At 33.1% G+C, this 25030-nt stretch overlaps 2 protein-coding genes across 13 annotated transcripts in view; one reads left to right on the plus strand and one right to left on the minus strand.

Annotated features, from left to right (window-relative positions):
• LOC148313208 (uncharacterized) overlaps positions 1-25030 on the plus strand; it is a gene marked incomplete at its 3' end in the record, with an annotated part of 109302 nt that overhangs the window by 46664 nt on the left and 37608 nt on the right. The window lies entirely within an intron of this gene.
• The window catches only part of LOC148313211 (lipase 3-like), a 28514-nt gene continuing 5729 nt past the window's right edge, over positions 2246-25030 (minus strand). For 3 of the 12 annotated variants that reach the window (XM_088266898.1, XM_088266904.1, XM_088266897.1), the window contains exons 2-9: positions 24028-24214; positions 17724-17904; positions 16231-16342; positions 14798-15035; positions 13606-13749; positions 13152-13233; positions 11805-11947; positions 2246-3535 (exon numbers count right to left, since the gene is read on the minus strand). In XM_088266898.1, coding sequence (XP_088123024.1) covers positions 3281-3535; positions 11805-11947; positions 13152-13233; positions 13606-13749; positions 14798-15035; positions 16231-16342; positions 17724-17904; positions 24028-24114 — 1242 coding nt within the window. In that variant the 5' untranslated portion in view covers positions 24115-24214 and the 3' untranslated portion in view covers positions 2246-3280. Of the gene's footprint in view, positions 3536-6498; positions 9590-11804; positions 11948-13151; positions 13234-13605; positions 13762-14797; positions 15036-16230; positions 16343-17723; positions 17905-24027; positions 24266-25030 lie in introns of those variants that run through there. The other 9 variants (XM_088266880.1, XM_088266888.1, XM_088266872.1 and 6 more) reach the window with 7 other exon arrangements.

The following is a 25030-nucleotide window of genomic DNA, read 5'->3' on the forward strand; positions in this document are numbered from 1 at the left end:
ATTAATTCAAGAATAAAATCGTCCTCATACAGGAGAAAGTGACCTAGTGTATTTTTTACAAAAACTTGATCATTGACTATTTAATATCTTACAAGCTTAATATTGCCCTGAAAAAAATCCAAAGGATTTTAAACTAGGAAGTATTGTACTTGTTAAAATATGACTAACTGCATTGATGTTTATTTTCTTGCCAAGCAAAAGTGACTTAAATGGCCCTCCTGAACATTTTACGTTTTGTTAGTTGGTCACTTTCTCCTGTACGACTACGAAATATTATTTTCTTGAATGTTCTTCGCAGATGCTTTGTGGCACATTTTATAAACTTTATAAAATAAAACAGCTTTGTTTTAACCACTTTTATTGGTACACTTTTTCCAACCGGTTTCGACAAGAAACTTGTCATCCTAAGTTGTCGTCCTGAGTGGACGTATTTGCTGCGCAATGCTCAATAAAAGCAACATTTAGGAGTTTTTTTCCCGTTTTTTAAATCACATTTTCATATGGTGTACGGAGTGCGTGGAAGTTTTTGGCATCGTGAGGGAAGGGTAATTAACTATAACCTAACTATGAGTATTTCAATGTTTTAGAATTAGTAATAAACCCTGATGATGACAAGGTTCTTGTCGAGACCGGTTGGAAAAAGTGTACCAATAAAAAGTGGTTAAAACAAATTTGTTTTATTTTATAAAGTTTATGAAATGTGCCATAAAGTATCTGCGATAAACATTCAAGAAAGAAAATGAAATAATCAACAACAAAAAACACTTAAATCGAAGGTTTTTTTTTAACTCATGAAATATCCGCAATATATTAAAAAGGCGTGACATTGAAGTAGGATTATTTTTAAATACGTATAACATGACTTATGTTACAAATAATGCTCAATACAATATTTTAATAACGAGTTACCCATCTACTAGAGCAGGCATGGGGGGAACCTGCGGCCTTAAGGCCGCATGCGGCCTTTTGGCTATTCCAGTGCGGCCTTTTGACTGATGCCAATTTTTGTAAATATGCATTTTTTCTATATACTTTTCTAGAACCCAGGACCTCCAGAACGGTAGGCGAGCATGCTGACCATTACACTACGAAGGCAGACGGATTATAAAAAGCAGCCGTAAAAATCTACATCCACGTTTCAAACTATCATTTCTCACGAAATAATTTACCAGTACCTACGCGAGTTAACAAACCTTTTTCTCTGCTCCATAGATGGCAGTAGCTTTCATGCAAAACCTGAATAGTTTCGCACATGAGTATTTCCTTACATTTTTATATGTGGTTGCTTGAAAAGTTTCATACATGAGAATTTCCTTACATTTTTATATATGGTTGCTAGAAGATGGATAGTAAGTAGTAGTAGTAAAACCTTTATCCGCACCCCAATGGTGCATAGGGCATTGCGTCATATAAACGCAGTGTTATCTTGATCGTTTACACATGATGGAAAGGTGATCAACCCTCCGCTTCAGGTAACAGTCCAGGGTAATATTGAATAAATATTACAGTGAACAAAATCACTCATATTTATTTGACCCCCTGGGAATCGAACCCGGGACCTCCAGAATGGTAGCTGAGCGTGCTGACCATTACACTACGGAGTCGAAAGAAGATGGATAGACGTACAAAAAAATAGTGATTTTTTCCCTGTCAATTTAACATTTTTTAGATTTTTTTGTTTAAAAAAATATGATTTAAATTTGCGGATTACGTAGTAGAAACGTGCAGAATGGTAAAGCTTTGTTTTTGTATCTATATTTGCTTAGTCAGAATACTTGACTAAATATTTGTATTACTATTTTATTAGATGTATTGTATTTTGTATTGATACTATAAGCCATGTGAATTCAAAAACAGTTCTCACCGTGATAATCGCTAAATTTTTCGACAGAGTGAAGAACTTTTGTGCTTCACGCACAGATGGCAGTTATTTGAATTAATTTTTATTTTTAATTTTTTAAGTAGTACATAAGGACATTCGTTTGAAAATGCCATAGCTAGGCGAAACGATTGTCACAAAATGTATTGTTATGTGTTTTTTTTTCAAACAATTAAATACAACTTAGTTGTCTGAAAAAATTTGATTGTACATTAAATATATAAAATAGTACGTTCCTATTCAGCGGTGCATAAAGCACCGCATCGGACCGACGCGGTGTAAACCTGATTATGGTATTTGAATCTCTACGTTATCATGAGGTATTTTGAAGAATAATATGAAAAATGGGTAGTAAAAACACAAAAATTGACAAGTAAAATATTGTAATTGTTCAACAACATAAAAAATGAGAAGTAAATATTGGTTTTGGTGTATCTTTATTAAAATCTCTATGTTCATCTTGCGACAACATGTTACTTGAGCTCTTTGCAGAAAAATGTTAATAAATATACTAACATACATAAGACGTCATAACACATTTAATTCAAATGAAGTAAAAATCGTATTTTAATCCATTATTGTATATGTTTCGACTTTACAGGATCGTATAACATAAGATTGAATTAAAAAAATAATAATAATCCGAAAAGCCTGTAAATTAGAGGCTTGTCTGCAGGTAGGATGGTTAGGAAAGGAAAGGTAGATGTTAAAAATACATTACAAACATCCAGACTAATTGAAAATAAATATTTCTTGAATTCATTTTACTGTTGGCGGGGATCGAACCAGCAACGCCAGTTTCACAATCGAGCCACTACGCCACGCGCAACTGCTACATACTTATGTACATAATAAACGTTCATTGACTGCATGTTTATAATTGTTGGATATTATGTGAGGATAATGTGTTGTATAAACCAGTGTTCCGCAAACTTTTTCTATTCAAGGTTCACTACCAAATTAAGAAATTTCAGAGGTGCATATTTACCATATTATGGTAACATATTTAACATATTATGTTTAATGCGTAATGTAAACCTACTTAACTGAGCACAGGCAATCAAAATTTAGATCAATTGTGTTATTTTCACAAAGCTAGACTTTTTCCCGCGACACACAAACTAAACACCACGGTACGCCAGTGTGCCGCGGCATACACTTTGCGGAACAATGGTATAAGCTAATAAACAAAAACATTCAAGCCCATGGTAGACGACTCCCGGGCAGACAACCAAAGAGATGGGTCGATAGCTGGGAATCGACATCGCAGTAGGCTAATTAAAAACAGGCCACAAGGCCTACAGCAAGATGATGAAGAAGAAGAAGAATTCAAAAGCTTTAATTTTTCAATTCGGTCTTATGTTTAGCGAAAATGCTTACATGCTTGCTAAACTAAATTAATTATACAACATTTTTATGAGCTGATGTATTCTGAGCTGAAGTATTTTGAGCGAGTGTGTCTTCCTTCTTGTCCTCCCAGGCCGTGGCGTACAGTTTGTGGAACCTGTTGAGGGTCTTGATCACATCCCTGTTCAGAAGTTTGTACACGTCCTTGGCGAACACAAAGTCAGCGTGGTTAAACTTCTTCCAAGGGACCATGTTTGTGAGCACCTCTGGATGTGTCCCTTTTAACGTTTCTCCCAATAAAATACTTTTCTGAAAAGGTTACACGCATTATACGAAACGGTATTGTCTGAGCTTTGTCAACATATGTTTTTTCATAATTAAAATATATCTTTGTTTTGAAATCACTGTAAATATTTTATTGTAACTTAATTATAATGTCCACCGGTTTCGAAGCTAACCGCTTTTTTATCAAGACTGATTAATTCTTAGGATTAATGATCAATGCATAGTATTAATCAGTCTTGAAAAAGAAGCGGTTAGCTTCGAAACCGGTAGACATTATAATTAAGTTAAATAAAATATTGATATTGATTTTAAAACGAAGTTATGTATTAATTATAAAATGGAAAATCACAAAGTTTGTGCTTTTATATATGATATGAATTCGGCAGTCACTTTGTGGTACAATCTATCCATTTTTTATTTAAGTTTTATTTACTAAATACCACTATTTCTAAAAATCTATTGTGACACGTGTTTCGATGCATTCCGCATCATTTTCTCTTCAGTATAGAGATTATTTTACAATACGTCTTTATAAACATATTGTTTTTTAAAGTAAAAAAAATGTATCGTGACAATACTGCGAACACCAAATAAGTAAAGACTAAATTTAAGTTTTGAACTGACATTTCTTGGAGGAGCTGCATTTTATATATAATAAAACAAGTACTTATGTAGTTTTTTCCACGTCTATTTTATTTAACCAGTGACCGGGTTTCGACATCTGATGATGTCGGTAACGACGAAACCCGGTCACTAGTTAGTATAATAATCGTGGAAAAACTATGTAGTTGCTATTTTATTATTTAAGACTAAATCATTTCTATTTTAATTTTAAATTTAAATTTGAATAAAAAACTGTAGCTATAATAGATTGTTTAAAAAATTGTAACAATAGAATTTAAAATTAAAATTCAGAGAAATTTTAACATTTTAACGAGTATTCAAAATTACACGGGTTAACTTTGTCATTTTTCGCAGATTGCTCACAATACGTATTTAAATATTTAAAAAAAAGTTGTTGAAATTGAACATGAAAAAGCATTTTAATTAAAATTCCACCAACCTTTTTTCGGGCCCATCAGAAGTATTCGCGAAGAAAAACCAAGTTTATATTTTTTTACTGTGCAATATAATCTTATTTTTGTACAAAATACTAATTTTCCTCACGAGAATGTTTTAAATGATAATCTATTTATTTAGTATAAATTTATTTTACCGTATGTACTAAAAATGAATATAACGATGACGTCTTTGTTGATTTTTTTATTATTTTATAATTTATTTTATTTTATATGGCAGTCAGAGGATGTCTCTGGCAGTTTCAAGTTTTATTTTTATTTACAATGATGTGTTTTTTTGTTGCTTCTTTCATACGAATTTTTGATAGATTGCTTAGGTCCGATTTTGTATTTAAAACAAAAATTTTTTTTTCAATGTTACAAATTTATGGTTCATTTTATTTATATTTATTGAGTATACTTGTTTTTAATATCACGTACAAGTAATATGTACTTATATATATATATATATATATATATATATATATATATATATATATATATATATATATATATATATATATATATATATATATATATATATATATATATATAAATATTTTCAATGTTACAAATTTATGGTTCATTTTATTTATATTTATTGAGTATACTTGTTTTTAATATCACGTACAAGTAATATGTACTTATATATATATATATATATATATATATATATATATATATATATATATATATATATATATATATATATATATATATATATATATATATATATATATATATATATATATATATATATATATATATATATATATATATATATATATATATATATATATATATATATATATATATATATATATATATATATATATATATATATATATATATATATACATATATATATATATATATATATATATATATATATATATATATATATATATATATATATATATATATATATATATATATATATATATATATATATATATATATATATATATATATATATATATATATATATATATATACATATATATGATCCCTGATTACATCGTTGGGATATTCCGTATTTTTGCAATTTGTCATAGATTTAAACATTAATTGATAAAAATAAAACGGTGAATAACACCTTTTATAATGTAGTTACTAAAAGGTCAAAATATATTTTATCTTTAAAAAAAGAAGTCAATTCAATAGTCCACTTGCAAACCTCGTTATGTGAAAAAAAAAGTTTTTTAGCCAATCGGTAGAATATAAAAAATATTAACGTCCATATTTAACATAATCTGCCAAAACTCGTTAAGTTAAGAATAATGGAATACAAAAATCAATACTCTTGCAAAACTCGCTATGCTGATCTACAGTTCACTTTCTGAAATTGGCTGAAATCTGTAGAAGATTTAATCTTCTACCGATTGCCGCCATCGGTTAAAAAACTTATTTTTTAAACATAACGTGGTTCGCAAGAGGACTAGTCAATTATTTTACCAAAATATGAATAGTCTAATGTTATTTTTTCAATTTTCTTTACTCTTAGATAACTGTTGATCTTACGAGATACATTTGCAATAAACAGGTTACTATTTCTAGGCTATCTATGTACACCACGAGAAAAATTGTTTTCTTTAATATAGTTACAAGGTTGCCTTCATATTATATCGTTCATTGAATGTAAATAAATGTAAATTTATTCTTTAAACATTTGAATAATTGTTGCGCGCTATTAGGAAACCACGATTATTATTTTTTGTCATAGTACGCATTGTTTAATATGAAAAATGTGGCTTTGCAATGAGTATGATAACTTAAAATACCTGTATTTTGGGAAAACAATATGTCTACTTTGAATTCGAGACTAGTTTTTTTTTCTTGAATGTTTTTCGCAGATACTTTGTGGTACATTTTATAAACTTTATAATATTTAATAACTTTGTTTTAACCACTTTTTTTTATTATTAGTACACTTTAACCAACCGGTTTTGACAAGAACCTTGTCATCGTCAGGGTTTATTGTTAACTATTTAATTTTTTTATTGTAAAAATAATAGACTTTAACCATTTTTAGTCAGGATTTCGATATTTTCGTTGTAAATCGCCTTCTGTCACTGACTGAAAATTAAAATAGATGATATAAGAAGTGAAGCTGGAATAAGCTTGCAGCAGACAGGAGAAGATTGAATACTTTGATGGATTTCTATGTCCCATAGTGGATGAAAACAGACTGAAAATAAGAGGAAAAAGTCGTGTATCTACTGTAAAAGTAACCCGGATTTTTAGAGCTTTATTTTATACACTTTCTGACCCATTCGCATCACTTGAAAATTTCAATAACTTATATCTTAACGAACACATTTTTTCTTCCTGAGTTTCTTTACAAAAACTTATGGAAGTGTGTTTTGAGTTTGTTTCAAAGTTATTATTTTTAATGATTGAATATATTTCAAATTCCGATGATATAAATGTAAAATCGATTTCTGTAACGTGAATGTAAAAGTTATCACTAGTCTGTTCAACAAATTTGTGTGATTTGCCCACAGATGGCGATTATTATATAAATGTTTTAGAACTATTATTACGTTTTAACGTATATTGAAAAAAATATTTATTACGAATGAATATTAATTAATCAATGGTTTAGCGTAATACATTAATAAAAGCATTTATTGTAACATTCAAACCAACGTATTTATTTAGGTGTTTGTGAAAGCTACATACAAATCTTTCAACTATTATTGAGATATCAAAATGTAAAAAAATAGCTCCCAAGCGGAGAAACCCAGATTTGTGAACTAGGATTAGGACACACAAAAATATCTTGAAAAAACATATCATCGCCTGAATGCAGAATAGTCCTAACTGCAAAAAGGAAATTTTACAAGGGGAGGCAATTTTTTTTTTGTTATTGTTAAATGTGACATTAAGTATTTGGACACACTCAAAATGTTGTGAATATCTTCAAGCGTCAAATAAAAAACCAAAGAAAATGGTGAAAGCATTGATATTGTTAATATCTTTATAAAATTATCTTCAGAAAACAAAATGCAATCCAGACATACTCTTTTCATAAAATATACTATTGGGTTTCAGATACAGATATTTTAATATCCTAATAAACGTGTTAAAGTGCATAGGGTACCGAATCAGAATAAAAATATCGTTGAATTATATCTAGCAATGTCGGTTCTATACATCATAATTCATAATGTTTGAGTGGCTATTCATTCATCATAAATAAGGTACTTTTCGTACAACAAAATCAGTTGTACAAAGGACACAATACTTGAATAAAAACGCGATTGACTTGTATTCGACATAGGATAGTTATGCCTTGTGGTGACTATATGTCTATATCTGTAATAAGCTCAATTTATGCATCGTACATTTACAGTGAAACCAGTTAGATTGAACACCACTAGTGTACTGAAAAAAATGTTCAATGTAAGGAGGTGTTCAATTTAACAGGTAAATAATTTAAAAAAAATCAATTTATGCAAATATGTACAAGTTTTGTGACTATACTTTTTTATCAATAGCCAAAGGTGAAAAAATAAAAAAAGTAAAAGGGGACAAAGAATTTGTTGAAATTTTTGGATAGTGCATAGATGCAATGTTAGTCAAAAAGGAAGGATATTTGAAAATATATAAAGATAGATGATAGATTGGTGGTTGTAAACGAAAGGGCGAGTTTAAGTAAATAGTTGTAGTGCCTGGTAAGGCCGGAATTTATGAATTGCAATTTTTTGCAAATAAGCGAAAATAGTTAGTAAAAGTATTTTAGAATGAGTTTTGGGTAAAGAGTCAAAATTCGCATTTGTTTTTCACCTAGTCATTTTATACCGTTTTTGACTCATATCACAATGTCAAACAAACAGTTCATTTTGCTAATTTAACAGATTTTACCAATATTTAGCTTATCTAAAATTATCTAATGTTCATTCTAACAGTGGGTAATCATATGATAAATACTATTTTTAATGTTCAATGTTCAAAGTATAGAGGCGTTCATTCAGAAAAGGTAAATTAGTGAGAAAATAGTTGTGTGTGTTCATTTTATACAATGTAGGGAGGTGTTCATTCAGAGGAGGTGTTCAATCTAACAGGTTTCACTATATATTCATTTATGTATTCTATCGTATAAAGCCTTAATTTATATATCGTATACGAAAGGTAAAATAAATTAATAGTAACCTTAATATATAACACTCTCCTTATCATTCATCGTTCACTTTGCATAATACCACTTTTATAAAAGTATATTACAATAGCACAAAGTTAACAATGCTTTTAACCCTAGATAACTAAACATTCGTCCACGTGACGAAGCTCTTCTCCGAAAAAGTCAAGTGCACTTACTTCCCTGCACCCCGCACCCGCCAGGCTTTGTTTACGGAATAAGGATTTATTGTTGTCTCTTATATTCATTCCTAATAAACCAAACTTAAGTGTCATGTAACCAGTTACTATTTTTGATAAATACTTTTGATAATCTTCACGTTTTGAATTGCGTAGTGCGCCTGGTGAATGTTTAGTTTCTATGTATCTACAATTCAAATATAGTTCAGTTATCCAGGGTTAATATGCAAAATACCTTAAAATATGTCTTTATCTGTAGTAACCTTAATTAAGCGGTTGTCATTAAAGAAACTGCGGCAAAACTTCTTTACCATTACTAAACATTGTTTTTTTTTTAAACACAAAAAATGAGATCGATTTAATAGTTTGTTTAAGTTCGAATTTACTGTCTAACTGAATTTTCTAGTGCGTTTGTTCTATTATTAAAATAATTATCGGTTATATCGTTTAATTTATCCAAAAAATGTTCGTTCCGCGTGTCCAGATTTTTAATATTATTTTGCTTTTTTTTCGCGAGGTACATTTTATTATTTTGCTTTTCCGTGATGTTATCGATGAGGCGGACGATGTCGTTGTTGACGAGTGTAGGTAAGTCCTTGGCGAATATGAAATCGTAGTGATTAAACTTCTTCCACGGAACCTTCCGTACGAATAGCAGCGTGTTGGTCTTCCTGTACTGGCGGGCGATCTGATTCATTTCCTGCAAAGGGAAAAGCGGAAACACGTGTCATGATGGATGGGTGAGCAAGCGATGGGCGGGAATCGAACATCGGTCTGTCTGGTGCCAGATTCCGCGATGTGATGCTGTGATGTTGTGCTTGATGCGATAATATAGTGTCGGGTTGTGGTCCCGCGGTTAGTGTCGCGGACTCTTGAGACAGAAATTCGAACACACTCTACCACAATTTGATACCGATTTCTAATGATGAGCCGCTCAGGCTCACTGAAATTGTAGGAAATTTAGGTATTTTTGTATATAATAAAACACAAATATTTCTCTTTACTTTTGAGTCTTTTAAAATTTAAAAAAATATTTTTTGATAATTTATAAAGTGTATTTATTTTTGCATAAAATAAAAATCTGTGATCAAATAGAGGGAAATAATTATACAGGCTTGAAAATACATATAAAAACTATGATATGGAACGATTTGACGTTTTTTTCTGACCTGTTGTAATTAAATTTTTCACTTTCGTTTATTTTATCGCATCAAGCAAAATGGCTGTGTATATTCTTCGTGAAAATTTGAAGTGCCAGTTTTTGGGCATTTTCGTATCGAATGTGTTATATGTGAATGTGAGTGTGATATGCAGTGGTGATATGTAATGTAAAAGTAAAATATAGAGCTTCAAAGTAAGAATGCTGTAATTTTAAAGACATGCCTTGCTCATATAGCAGTTTTCCTCATAGATTTTGCATGTCTCTAAAGTAGTAAGGGAAGTTTGGTTTGAAAAGCATAGGTATAATGAATTCTTTTAAAAATTGGTGAGAGATATGAACATTCCGAGCTTGGCTCTAGTGTTGGAATGGATTTGTAAGCATCGATTTAAGCCAAAACGTGATTGACACTCAAACAAAACATGTGATCCATATGAGTAACACTCGAGTGAGTGCTATAGGCGCCATACCAACTGTTCCGATGCTGGAAAAAAATACGAATTGGCCGCTTTTGATTATAAAGCCCTTATGCAAGTCTAAAAGTCAGTCGAACAGAATCCAAGAAAAAAATATACAGAACACTTAAACTTACATTTTCAACAATATATATATTTTCAACTAATTACAACTCATGACAGTCATACAACTAAGCGCTTAAACAATCATTACATGTGAATTAAAAAAATACTCACATAAATCAGAAGAAAGCTACTCACAGCAAAACAGCACACAAACACATACATAAAACCGCAAGATCAATAACTCAAAATCAAACACATACCATTTTTGTTCAAAAGAAATTTAGGTGTTGCGCAATAAAGCTAACCTGCTTCTATTATCCATAAAGTCATTTAAAAATAAAACTGGATGAAGGAATTATTCATAATTGCATAACAGAGGCGGGTAGATTTTAAATAATTTGCCATGTCATCCAGGACTATATGAGTCATGATAGAGAAATACATAACTAACAAATAACTTAATAAACAAGTACAGTAAACTCCCCTATAATGTTAAGACAGGTTCCGCGTTATCGGGAGGAACGGTATAGGGGGGTTTATGTTTTAAATTGTGTTTTTAGATTTTAACTAACGGGAATAATTTGACCAAATATTGCGTTATTCGGGGGACTACCGTTATTAGAAAAAAACTGCTGCAAACCTGTCTACTTTATAAATGTCAAATATGATTGACGTACGACGCCATTTGCAAAAATGATAACATCTTCCGATAGCGGGATTAATTTTGTGCCACCCTGTATAACCTAATTTATATCCCCTATCCAAATGATAGAGATACATATAAATTGACAGTTTGGATATTGCCATTTTCGCATTCAAATTAATTTTGCATTTGCGCCGCATTCGTTTCGTTGTGTCCCGTACTAGATTTTTCCTTGGATTCTTCCTGACATACCTGGGAAGGTTTTACATTATATTGGGCGGGTTTCCGCCTCAGAATTGTCGGTATGGCGGACTCTTTTAGCGCTTCTACACTACACGGAATTTTACTATCTGGCAGTCCGGTTTTTTTAAAAATAAAAGCGACTACGACAGTTTAGCGTGATCGAGTTCACGCGCACCGATCCGGAGAAAGATGGACAAGTGTACAAGCCAATCATCTTTTTTTCATGCTAACCGGACTGCCGGACAGTAAAATTCCGTGTAGTGCACAAGCGCTCTTAGTGAGAGAGAACACAGGCGTGAGCCCACACTGACACCCGATGAGAACTAACGACGATCCGGCTAGTACTCACTTCGGCCGTGGTGAGGCGATCGTTGTTGCCGTAGAACAGGGCCACCGGGGCCTTGTTGGCAGTCAGATCGTAGCTCGGGGGGACCTTGCTTCCGTAGCGCTTCATGTTCTCCTTCTCCCCGTAGTCGAACCGTCTCAGGGAGTCTGGAAAATGGACCGATCGAGAAAGTAAACTTTACAGGAAAAAAATAAAACTATAATTCATATTTGAAGCACTAACTTTGTGATTTTCCATTTTATAATTAAAATGTAACTTTGTTTTAAAATCACTATAAATTTACCGGTTTCGAAGCTAACCGCTTCTTTATCAAGACTGATTAATACTAAAACACTATCTTCTTAACAAATTCAAAATATTTTGACGGCTAGGCAAAGGAGTTTGGGTAGATCTCAAGTGGCTTTATTTTTTTTGTGTTGATTAGCAGTCGCAGTTTCGACTCCCGACCTGACCGCTTTCGAGTGTTTGAAATACTTGATCATGCCAAGTTTTTCTCGGTTTTTCGGCTGCTTGTATTACCAACTACAAGCGCCTCATATATTTGTTTAACTATCCTTTCTTCAGTCGTCCGATTCACATGCCCGAACCATCTCAACACGCCTTTCTTAATTTTATCGATAATGCTTATCTCGGCCTTGCATTCTTTCCGTAAATCACCATTCGAACATCTATCATACAATGTTTTGCCGTACATTGAAACAAATTAAACAAAAAAAACACATTCATTTGCTTACATGTATATTACATGATGTATTTCTTTCTTTTTTACAGGTAAGAAAAAAACGCCCCCAATTTTTGTTACAAGGAACACTGAAGTGTCGCCTTGAAACGCGGGTAAGTTTTTTTTCATTATATTTTGACATTTTTTTTTAATTTATTGGCAAAGCACCCAATTTTGGGTCATACCTGATTTCGACATTTCAGCATAGATGCAAAATAATATGAGAGTCAGGGTATTTACAGGGCTAATTACCATAATTGGCTGGTTTAATTGATCACTTTACACACGTGTAACATTCACCAATTCTACCCATGATTGACAACCACATTATTCAAATTCTTGAATAATTGGTAGAGTTGGTGACTGTTACCAGCCGATGATGATCGTGAGCCCTGTAAATGCCCTGACTTCCGTATTCTTCTTCATCTATGTTGAGATGTCAAGAGATAATCCGGATCTGTGAATAAGTATTTGGACACACTCAAAACGTAAGTTTTTTTTATTTATTTTCTTTTATGTTGAAGATTCGACAAGAGGTTTTTTATGGTTGTGGCATATCTCAATCTAGTCTAGATGAGGGTCAGTCTTATGTCAAATTAAATTATTAAATTAATTCCCATTATTAGTACCTGCAAGCACGAGTTGATAGTAATGCAGTAATTGCTTGAACCCGACCGGCTGCAGCTTTGCGATTACAGTAGACGCCAGTTTCTGAAAAACACAGGACATTCACTTAAATACTTTGCCATAAGATGAACAGTGTAGCCAGAATCAACTCCTTACCGTGATAACTGAAACGAAAGAAATTAGATACAACATTGTGGTGAACACTTCTAGTGATGTTCAAGTGATTCAAGAATAATGTTTCAAAAATGGTTCATATATATAGAACTTCCAAGAATTTGAGAAGTGTCGTTGTCAATAATGGCACCGTAAATGCCCAGACTTCCATATTCTTATATGACAAGTAAAATAAATATTTTAATTTTATGCACCATTGGGGTGTTATTATTATTTTTTATTAACTCTCCCGCTCTCGGTTAGTCGTGAAGTAAGAAGTTAGTAGTTAGATGTAGACCTCACCCACTCCACTTGGTCGTAGTCGTCTCCGATAATGAAGAAGGCGATGGTGAAGCAGATGTCCTCGCTAGGCACTCGAGGGTTGCAGAAGTTGTGCGCGAAGTAGCTCTGGTAGCGGCCCAGCCCGATTTGGGTGATCTTCTGCTCCTTCAGCATTTCCTGCGAACAGGAAAAATTACAATACTGCCATAATAAATATAATCCACCAATAGATGTCTCTAGTGAAGTTCTAGTGATTCAAGAACAAGGTTTCTTAATTGGTTCATATAAATAGAACTCCTAAGAATTTGAGTAGTGTGGTTGTCAATAATGGGTAGAATTGGTGAATGTTACACGTGTGTGAAGTGATCACTTAAACCAGCCTATGACGGTCGTCAGCCCCGTAAATGCCCAGACTTCCATATTCTTCTTCATCTTTGATGAGATGTCAAAAAATAATACAATTTGATTGCCTAATAATAATAATAATAATAATTTTGCATGATTTATATAGCGCCATTTTCGTAAAAAACTACCTCAAGGGTGCTTAAACAGTTATGGATTATGATATGAAAATGATAATGAGAGAAAATTTAAAAAATGTATTAATGAAAAACGTTGTCAATCGGCTGAGTCTAAAACTAACTAACTAACTAACCATCACACCAGCAGGGGTAGGCAGAGAGGATAGAACGCCACACCACTCTGTCTTTGCAAACATTCTTCGCCTCTTCCACGTTCATGCATCTCCTCATACATACCCGCCGATTGTTACGACTCCTAACCTGACCACTTTCAAGTATTTGGCATACCTGATCGTGCCATGTTTTTCTCGGTCTTCCTCTGCTTTTTTTTCCACTTACATTCGCCTCATAAATTTGTTTTACCGTTCGTTCCTCACTCATTCGTTCAACATGTCCAAACCATCTCAACACACCTTTCTTAATTTTATCGATAAAGCTTATCTCAGCTTTGCATTCCTTCCTTATTTCACCATTCGCACATCTATCATACATCGTTTTGTCGCACATTTTTCTGAAAGATCGCATTTCGACTGCATTCAGTTTACTTTCATTCTTCTTTTGCCAACTCCACGTTTCACTTCCATACATATATCGGCTGAGTCTGAAGGCGGGAAAGTGGAGCCGCCGTATTGGTGCGCTTTCTTCTCGGTCTTCTCGGGCGAGGAGGCCTAACTATGCAAGGAGGGATTTACCGGGAGGTTGATCCTCGTGACGAAGTCCGCCAGCGGGCGCAGGTTGGACAGGTACACGGCCGGAGCCAGCGCGACGAAGGAGAGCACGCGCGCCGCCAGGTCGGGCCTGGTCGCGCACATGATCATGTAGCACGTCGTGCCCATGGAGTAGCCCACGTAGTGCAGCGCGCGCGCGCCGGACACGCGCATCGCCAGCTCCATCATGGCGGGCAAGTCCAGCTGACCGTGCTCGTCCACACTGAAAGAGGAATTTTAACAGTATATGGGTTGTGGTCGCGTGGATAGTGTCGCGGAGCGTGTTGGTCTGATTCATTTCCTGCAAATGGAAAAGCGGAAACACTTGTCATGATGGATGGGTGAGCAAGCGATGGGCGGGAATCGAACATCGGTCTGTCTGGTGCCAGATTCCGCGATGTGATCTGTGATGTTGTGATTGGTGCGATAATAATAGTGCCGGGATGTGGTCCCGTGTATTTTTGTAAATAATAAAAACACTAATATTTCTCTTTTTTTAACGAGTTTTTTCAACATGCTGACGGTACCTTCATCATCATAATTATTATCAAACCCACCAAACAAACGTGAGTTTACAGATCGTACCTTTCTGTTATGCATTTCAGCGTTAAGGGTGTAATCTCAAGCAATGTCAGTACGCCACCGGCTGCGCGAGAAGCCGCACGTGTTGTTTGCGCACATAAAAAAATATAAGCTGGAATCTTGCAAATAAATATTTTTCATGTATTTTTTTAACTCTTAAATTTTTCTTATTTTTACCTTTCAATAAATCTTTTCTTTTAAAACCATATTATTTATTCGAAGAAAAACTAACTTTCGCAATACAAATACGGTGTTTTAAGTAAAAAATGCAATTACATTAATACCTTGCCAATTTACTAAAATCTTCATTTGGATATGTGAATGTAAATGATAATTTGAATTATTGATATTTCGGATTTGTGTAAATGGATTTTTTTTGAATTACCTAACGTCCAAGTGACTCTGAAATCCAGCTACGGCGTATGCAACACCGCTTATCATGACCCTACTCAGGCTTCAACTTTTTAAGTTTCATTGCCTTTGCCTACTCGTGAGTGGATTTACTCTTTATGTTTAAAGTTACTATAATATCTTGTAATTCATGAGTGAAAATTCTAGGCAAAAACACTCGCTCATTTTCGTTTCGAGTCGCGAGCTACCTATACGTACCACGTTCGCGCTTTCGCCGCGACGCGAGCGTCATCTTCGCACTTCTCACGGGCGCAGCTCGCTCATACCGTACGAGTTAAATACTCTTCGGTATTTGGGTAGCATCTTATCGCTTGTCAAACGCCTCCGCGGATGCGCTCCCTTATAAACGGAAAAGGGATCTTAAAATCCTTTTATATGTAGAAGATGCAACGTCCGATATTCCTCCTGAGTGATTACATACACACCTGAAATCCCAATACGATGGGTCGCTTTTTGATTTGTTCTCGTGCGATGCATACAAGTTGAATCTCATGTTCCCCAAGAACACGTCATATCCGGCGTCTGCGAGGAGATACCCTGCAATCATAAAATCCTTATTTCGTATCATACATTCACAAATTTTGTGTATCAACCAATTTGCAAACAACTTCCGCCAGTGCCTTCTAAAGCTACACATCTTCTTCCTATTATTTTTGACATCTCATCAAAGATGAAGAAGAATATGAAAGTCTGGGCATTTACGGGGCTGAGGACCGTCATAGGCTGGTTTAAGTGATAACTTTACACACGTGTAACATTCACCAATTTTACCCATTATTGACAACCACACTACTCAAATTCTTGGAAGTTCTATGCATATGAACCAATTTTGAAACATTATTCTTGAATCACTAGAACTTCACTAGAGACATCTATTAATGAAATGAAAAGAAGCTTTTTATTGAGCAGTAAGTCTTTTATTAGTATATGAGGTCCGAATCCTGGATTATAATCACACACGTGAGACAGGCTAGCAAATATCATTTTCATTTTTATTATTTAAGCTTATAATTTGACTAGATAATTTATTTACAACGTTTTGAGTGTGTCAAAAGTATTTGAACACACTCAAAATGTTGTAAATACATATATTCTATTTAGCTACATATCTAGTACGAGTCGTTTACTTTTTGGTGGAGATAATAACAAAAGCGAAAGTATCGTCCGATGGACTTCATTCATGGTATGAGGGTTACAGCATATCGCTGGTTTATCTTAAAACTAAGAAGTTGCTTGGGAATCTCTTTTTAAAATCTCTTTCTTCGCTAAAGGTGTTTTCCGGAACGATTTTATATGATTTTGGGCAATAGACGTTCTTGGATCGAGATGAAAAAAAAGCACCCCAAAATTTCGAAAGAAAAAATAAACTTTCACAATGGCAAAGATTTTAAAGGGTGAATGATAAAGAAATAAATCCAACATGGGCGAAGAAGAATATGGAAGTCGAGCACTTCATCATCTATATTGATATGTACAAAGTCTTTAAGTGAACCAGTTCCGGAAAATCAGAACCCAAAATTTGGACTTGTGAATGAAAAGTAAAAAGTTTTTGGAAGCAACTACATTTATTGTTTCGCAAAATAAACCGGAGTTGGGAAGGAGATGTCATCTGTTGCTGCAGACCAATCCACAGGATTGAGACAAAAGGGGAAGACATTTATTATTATTGTCGAAAACGGGTAACTGACAAAAATATCTCCTAGGAGGGATTGGCTTAAAAAAATTAGAACATCTGTTCCGCATAATGCGGTTTTTAGATCGCATTTCAGTGTGTCTGGTTCACAAAGTGCGGTCTCTAGTCAACTCATTCGTCTTGCTTATCGCCGAGCGTCGTGTTCCTATGATCCGCTTCTACAACGCTCGCCGATCCTAGGCGTCGTTCAGTTAACCCGCTGGAGTTGAGGTTATATCGCCTTACCAAGGCTGCGGCCGCGGCCCATGATAAGGAAGTCGTCCGACCTGCCGCCCATGCCGTGAAGCACGAGCACGGGCGGGCGCGCGCGCGTAGGCGGGATGCGGTGCACGCGCAGCAGGTACCCGTCCGCCGTGCGCGCCACGTGCTCCTCGGCCGGGTAGCCCTCGGCGCGCAGCATCTCCATCTGTGGGACAACCAGATCATTGTACAAGGAGAAATATAGCGTAGAACTGAGAGAGTGGTAGGACGTAGAGAACCTGAACATATTGTAAACCAGGCGATTGCCTTGGATCTTCTCGAAAGACATCTAGAAGGAGATCAAAAAATTAATGGATGCTACAGAAAGATAACATGATTTGAAGGCATGATCTAGATCAGATCCGGATACAGGTGTGCCACGATCAAAATCAATGTAATGTATATGACATTTTACAATTTTTCATTATGTATTTAATACACGATGACAAATTACTCTTCATAATATTGTCTGTTTTTCAAAATGTAGGATATAATAATTCTCTCTCACTCAACCCTTATCCGCACCGCAATGGTGCTTAGGGCACTGTATCATATAAACGCAGTGTTATCTTGATGGTTAACACGTGAAGGAAAGGTGATTAGCCCTCCGCTGCGGGTACCAGGCCTGGGTAGTATTGAATAAATATTAGACTGAAAATATCATTTATATTTATTTGAGATTATGTGAGCGTGCTGACCATTACACTACGAAGGCGGGTAATAATTACTACAATTAAATAATTTTTCAATGGTCTATATACTTTAGCTTTTGGTGTGCCGCGGAATACTAGGAAGAATTTTAGTGTGTAGGAAGAATTTTAGTGTGTAATTTTAGGTGAGAAAAGGTTTGCAGAGCACTGATCAAGATGACGTTGTATATGATAGAAGAACCTACAATCTGAGGACGAGGAGAGCTGACCCTAACAGTCTAAAAAGACGATAAGTTGGGATGGAACCAGGAAGAAGAAGACTGAGAGTGTGGTAACCCTAGGGTAGCCCTCGACGCGTAACATTTCCATATTTGCGACATTCATCATTCTAATATTACAATAAAAAAATATAGCGTAGCACTGAGGGAGGGAGTGGTGACGTCTTTTTTTGGCAATTTTCTAAGAAAAACTGTTAACGTTTTTATATGTTTTCCGATGAAATTCCTCTTTATTACGTTTACAACACGAACGAACAATTTATGTATTAATTTTAAATCAAACACAGATTTTTTGAGTCTACTAAGTTGTATTTTATTAACAAAAAACACATAAAAAATTATATTGTGACAATTGTGATTTAAAATTAATACATAAATTAAAATGGAGTTCTACAAATTAAACGCCAAATTAATAAATAAACGAACGAACAAGTTTGAAGATTGCAAGAAATACATAAAAATGATCAGGTTTATTGAGTTTTTGAACCTCACCTGACTTTGAACTTGAAGTATAATATATCAACGAACTGTTAATGAGGATATTACTAATATTATTACTAGGTGATTTTATAATGCGAAAGGTCACGTTAAAAACTATCGTCGTTCTTCAGGAATTTTTATTTTTTATTTCTTTAGTTAGCTTGTATTACAACTAATGCAAAGTATTATATACACTTAATTTACATTATATATATATATATATAAATATATATATATATATATATATATATATATATATATATATATATATATATATATATATATATATATACATATATATATATATATATATATATATATATATATATATATATATATATATATATATATATATATATATATAAATATATATACATATATATATATATATATATATATATATATATATATATATATATATATATATATATATATATATATATATATATATATATATATATATATCTTTTATGCTGCGTTTTTAGTAATTCTCTGAGATTATAAGATCTTTTAAATTCATTTTTCAATTAGTAACGGGCACCATGGCGCTGTTGGCTAGATACTCGACTGTGAAGCTAGAATTGCGAGTCCGATTCCCGGCAGTTGAAAGTCAAATAAAAAAAATATTTTACTTGGCCCACGAATAATTTTTATGACAGACTTAATTTTTTAGTGTAGATTAAGGGTTGCCTCCTTGTCAGGGCGTTCGCATCACCCCGAACAAAAAAAATTGAATTCGCCTTATTTATTGGACTTGAATGCACACATACATGGAATAAGTGAATATGTTATTCTTCTTCTTCTTACCCTTATCCGCACCCAATGGTGCATAAGGCACTGCATCACACTGACGCATTGTTATCTTGATCGTTACTTACACGAAGGCAAGGTGATCAGTACTGCGTTTCTGAGACTAGTCAGGGTAATATAAAAAAGGGTTGTAAATTTTAAAAGAAGGAAGCTACTTGGATCTGTTTTTTTAATAAATAATTTAAGCAAAATTTGAAATCGAAACAAATTTTCAGATGCTACAGAACGATAACTTGAGTCGAAGGCATGGCCTAGGTGACGTTGTCAATTATAGAAGGACCTGCAATCTGAGGACGAGGAGAGCTGATCTCAACAGTCTACAAAGACGATAAGTTAGGATAGAGCCAGGAGTAAGAAGAATAAGTTTCGAGTGGGGTGTCCTCGAATTCATTATGTTAGATACTATAGAGCAGGCCTGGCCAACCCGAATTGCACCCCGGGTCGCATCGTGACCTAAAACATTCCTAAGGGCCGCATACAGATAATAATACCTTAAAAAAAATAACAACGAATTCCATGCTTATCGATTTTTTTGAACTTAAGTATTAGAATTTAAGTATCTATTATAAATAATTTCAATGAAGAGGTAATCAGAGAGAACAATCAGGGTAATTGTGAAAGAGAAATACAGTATTACTTCGACCAAATGTGTGAAGAAAAAACACATTGAATCAACAAAAAATGTATCTGTGTAGTAATAAACATTTTTATCAATTTTAACAATTAAAATTTTTAATTACGACACATTAATCAATCAATATTACCTATTTTATTTTAAATATAACCAATTTATCCATGGCCACTCAGTGCGAGTTTCACCAGAATGTAAGCATTTCATGTAATTACAGAAACTTGATTGGTTTTAATAACTTAAATATGATTTAAAATATATTCTAAAGGACCCGATATTAAAAAAAAATATTCGTCATACATGACCGCGGGCCGCGAGTTTGCCACCCTTGCAATAAAGTTTATATATGTAGGTCATAAGGACTCCCTTACTCAACAATGGGGACACTGTATAATTATATAACCTTCTTATACACAACAATATTATGGTAATCATCTCACCGTGATGTAATTAATAGTAATAACCTGTTTGATTCGCTAATTCCATGTATGTATGCATTCAAGTCCAATTAAAGAGATCGTATCTCCAACTGATAGACAATCTTAGTATAATTTCTGTTTTATTCTACATTGTACGGGTACAAGTCAGTTTTCCACTTATATTTTTTCTTGGGACATTTTGTTGTTGTTTTTAGTTGGGAGTTATTTATTATTTACCTTACTTATTATGTACACAGTTCAATTCCTGAAATGTTTTTTTTTGTAAAACGTCTTCAGTAATTGTATTTATTTGTACCTTGCTTATTATGTACAAGGTTTTTTGATCATCAAGTGGATTTTTGTTTCATCTAGCTAAAAACATGTTTCATTTTACATGTCCGAGAGTGAGTTTCTGCGGATAAAACTGTATCTGTGGAGTGACTTTCTTTTTCCTTTTTTTTTACTTTTATAATTTTATATTATTTTTTTGACATCTCATCAAAGATGAAGAAGAATATGGAAGTCTGGGCATTTACGGGGCTTACGACCGTCATAGGCTGGTTTAAGTGATCACTTTACACACGTGTAACATTCACCAATTCTACCCATTATTGACAACCATATTGGTTGTCAATAATGGGTAGAATTGGTGAATGTTACACGTGTGTAAATTGATCACTTAAACCAGCCTATGACGGTCGTAAGCCCCGTAAATGCCCAGACTTCCATATTCTTCTTCATCTTTGATGAGATGTCAAAAAAATAATATGAAAATAACTCCTGTAATTGGAGATAATCCAGATTTTGTGAACAAGTATTTGGACACACTCAAAATGTTGTTTATAATTTTAATTTATATATCAAATGTTAAATCAAACACTGATACTTGAGTTGTATTTTATTGTTTAAAAAAAAACACATAAAAACCAATTTTGTGACAATTCGCTCACTCCTTTCAAGAACGTCATGAATCAAAAATCGTCAATTTTCAGTTGTGCATGTTTTCGGATTGCCCAGAAAATGTACTATATCCCAGCAAAAGCGGCATATTTTAAACTTAATATTTACCCGCTACAGGGCAGAAAGTGTTGTTTTTGCATTTTGAAGAAAATGTATGTTTTAATTACTTTTTTTGAATATCCCAAATAAATAAAATATATTAAAAATGATCTCTTATACATGACGTTGTTGAAAGGAGTGAGGGAAATGTCAAATCGCTCACTCCTTTCAAGAACGTCATAAATCAAAAAACTTCATTTTTCAGGAGAACGTTTTTAATGTTTAAAAATATAATACGATGTATTCAAAATAAATATCAAGCCACTTTTTAAACTTTTTACTGTGCACCAGATCTTTTAAGGTAGAACCTGAAGGTTTTTTCTCCATTTGAAAAATATTTAGTATGTTTAAAAAAATAATTCAACAATACCTTTTCTTCAAAATGCAAAAACAACACTTTTTGCCCTGTAGCGGCTAAATATTAAGCTAAAAATATGCCTCTTTTGCTGGGATATAGAACATTTTCTGGGCATTCCGAAAACATGCACAACTGAAAATTGACGGTTTTTGATTTATGACGTTCTTGAAAGGAGTGAGCGAAATATGATTGGCGTACGACGCCATTTGCAAAAACGATAACATCTTCTGATAAGGTGATTAATTTGCGCCACCCTGTATTTGATTTATTTGTAAGGTATGCATCTATAATCGATTTGGATTGATCATGTGATGAGTGTCACCTAACCTGTTTAGTGTCACCTAGACCTGGTTTACATGCAGTTATGATAATATATTTTTATATCACTTTCATCTTTTTTACTGATACCGATGCAGATGAAATGAAAAGAAAATGTTATTGATTCTGGATTTTTTTTGAATTACCTAACGTCCAAGTGTCTCTGAAATCTAGCTACGGCTTATGCAACACCGCTTATCATGACCCTACTCAGACTTCAACTTTTTAAGTTTCATAGCCGTGAGTGGATTTACTCTTTATGTTTAAAGTAACTATAATTTCATGAAATTCATGAGTGAAAATTATAGGCAAAAACACTCGCTTGATTTTGGAATATGAAAATTTAGGCATTTATTAGGTTTGAGATGGATTGTTGACTGGTTTAAGTGATCAATTTATACGCTGTAATATATTCACAATTTATTTGCCTCCGTAGTCCCGGTTTACGGATTTGTGGGGGGTAATTAATTAATTTATTTATATAACCTCAGAGTGGTTATATAAACCATTTTTTTTGTTAACAATATGCCGTTCCTATTCAGTACCCTAAGCACCATTGGTTAGAACGTTTATTACCCAGCCGTAATTGACAACCGGTTTAATTCTCGAAAGTTTTTATTATTTATTTATTTTCTAGTTTAAAAAAAATGTATATAAATATCTTACTGGGAACAACCCGTATCAAGCCATTCATTAACATAGTTAAAATAATACTTCGATTAAAAGAAATGCTCGGAATTTTCACACATAAATTTCAGTGCTGCCTGTTGAAATTGTAAGTAACACACATACACATATCGCTCACTCCTTTCAACAACGTCATATATCAAAAAACTTGATTTTTCACGAGATCGTTTTCAAAGTTTAAAGATATAATAAAATGTATTAAAAATAAATATCAAGCCACTTGTTGAACTTTTTACTGTGCAATAGATCTTTTTAGGTACAAACTAACTGTTTTTTCTCCATTTGAAATATATTTTTTATATTTTTAAAATGCTTAAACATTACCTTTTCTTCAAAATCCAAAACCAACACTTTCTGCCATGTAGCGGGTAAATATTAAGTTAAAAATATGCCGCTTTTTCTGGGATATAGTACATTTTCAGGGCATTCCGAAAAAATGCACACCTGAAAATTGACAATTTTCGATGTATGACGTTCTTGAAAGGAGAGAGCGATATGTATTATGTTAAAGGCTTTGGCCGTTCAATAAATAATTAAATTAAAACATTTACACCCTTATAACAATCCCTTGTGTTAATTTAAAGAATGTAGATACTTACTGTTGTTGTTTTGCTGTCCGTAAAATATTGGGAAGACAGTTCACATCTCCATAAAACTGCAATCACTAAACACAGTACTTTATTCATTTTATGTTTTTTTTTCAGACACTTCCGACACTATTCCGTTTGTTATAGTCACTAGTGTTTGTTAAGTATTTTATTATCAATTCAAAATTTTACTGAATCACTGAAATTCAACGGTTTTCATTTATTTACATTTATTCTAAGCCAAAGAGTCCTATATTTAAAATACAATGGAAAAAAAAATAAAAACGTAGCTTAAATGATTAAAAGTGATAATATGTAGTACACTTACACAGTAAAATTAAAGATATGTAATGTATGAGTATCTATATACGCACATTTAAATATTATTTTTTGACATCTCATCAAAGATGAAGAAGAATATGGAAGTCTGGGCATTTACGGGGCTGGCGACCGTCATAAGTTGGCTTAAGTGATCACTTTACACACGTGTAACATTCACATTTAAATAAATAAACATATGAAAGACGCAAACAAATAAATACATATTGTATAAAATATGAAAATGGTCTTGTTTTTTTCGAGTTTCGGATGCGTTGCTAAAAGCTCGCCGTTTAGATTTAAAAAAGCGCCGTGCTTCAATCTATAAAAAATATACAGTTGTTGCTTATTTTATTTCCATCGCGTTATATTGTATATTTATTTTTAAATCAGATGATTCCATGATACATTTAAGGATAAAAATCTTTAGATAATTACCTCAGTTTCTCCCGCTGACTTTGTGTTATGCTTGTAGTTAAAATAGTCTACATTAAAAAAATTAACATGTCATTTCACAAAGTTAATGGCGATTCAATAAATAATAGAAGATACATCGTTATCAACATGATTTCTCGTTTTGTCGTTTCTCATTCCGAGAACTAGATACGGTGCTGTATTTATTCTCGTTATTTATGAATACAAAAATAATAAATATTAGTTCGACACATTTCTAAAACCGTTTGCATCACGTGTAAAA

This window comes from Brachycentrus maculatus, unplaced genomic scaffold (genome assembly GCF_059751285.1).
Source record: "Brachycentrus maculatus isolate JH-2025_06_01 unplaced genomic scaffold, ASM5975128v1 h1tg000017l, whole genome shotgun sequence".
Classification (NCBI taxonomy): Eukaryota; Metazoa; Arthropoda; class Insecta; order Trichoptera; family Brachycentridae; genus Brachycentrus; species Brachycentrus maculatus.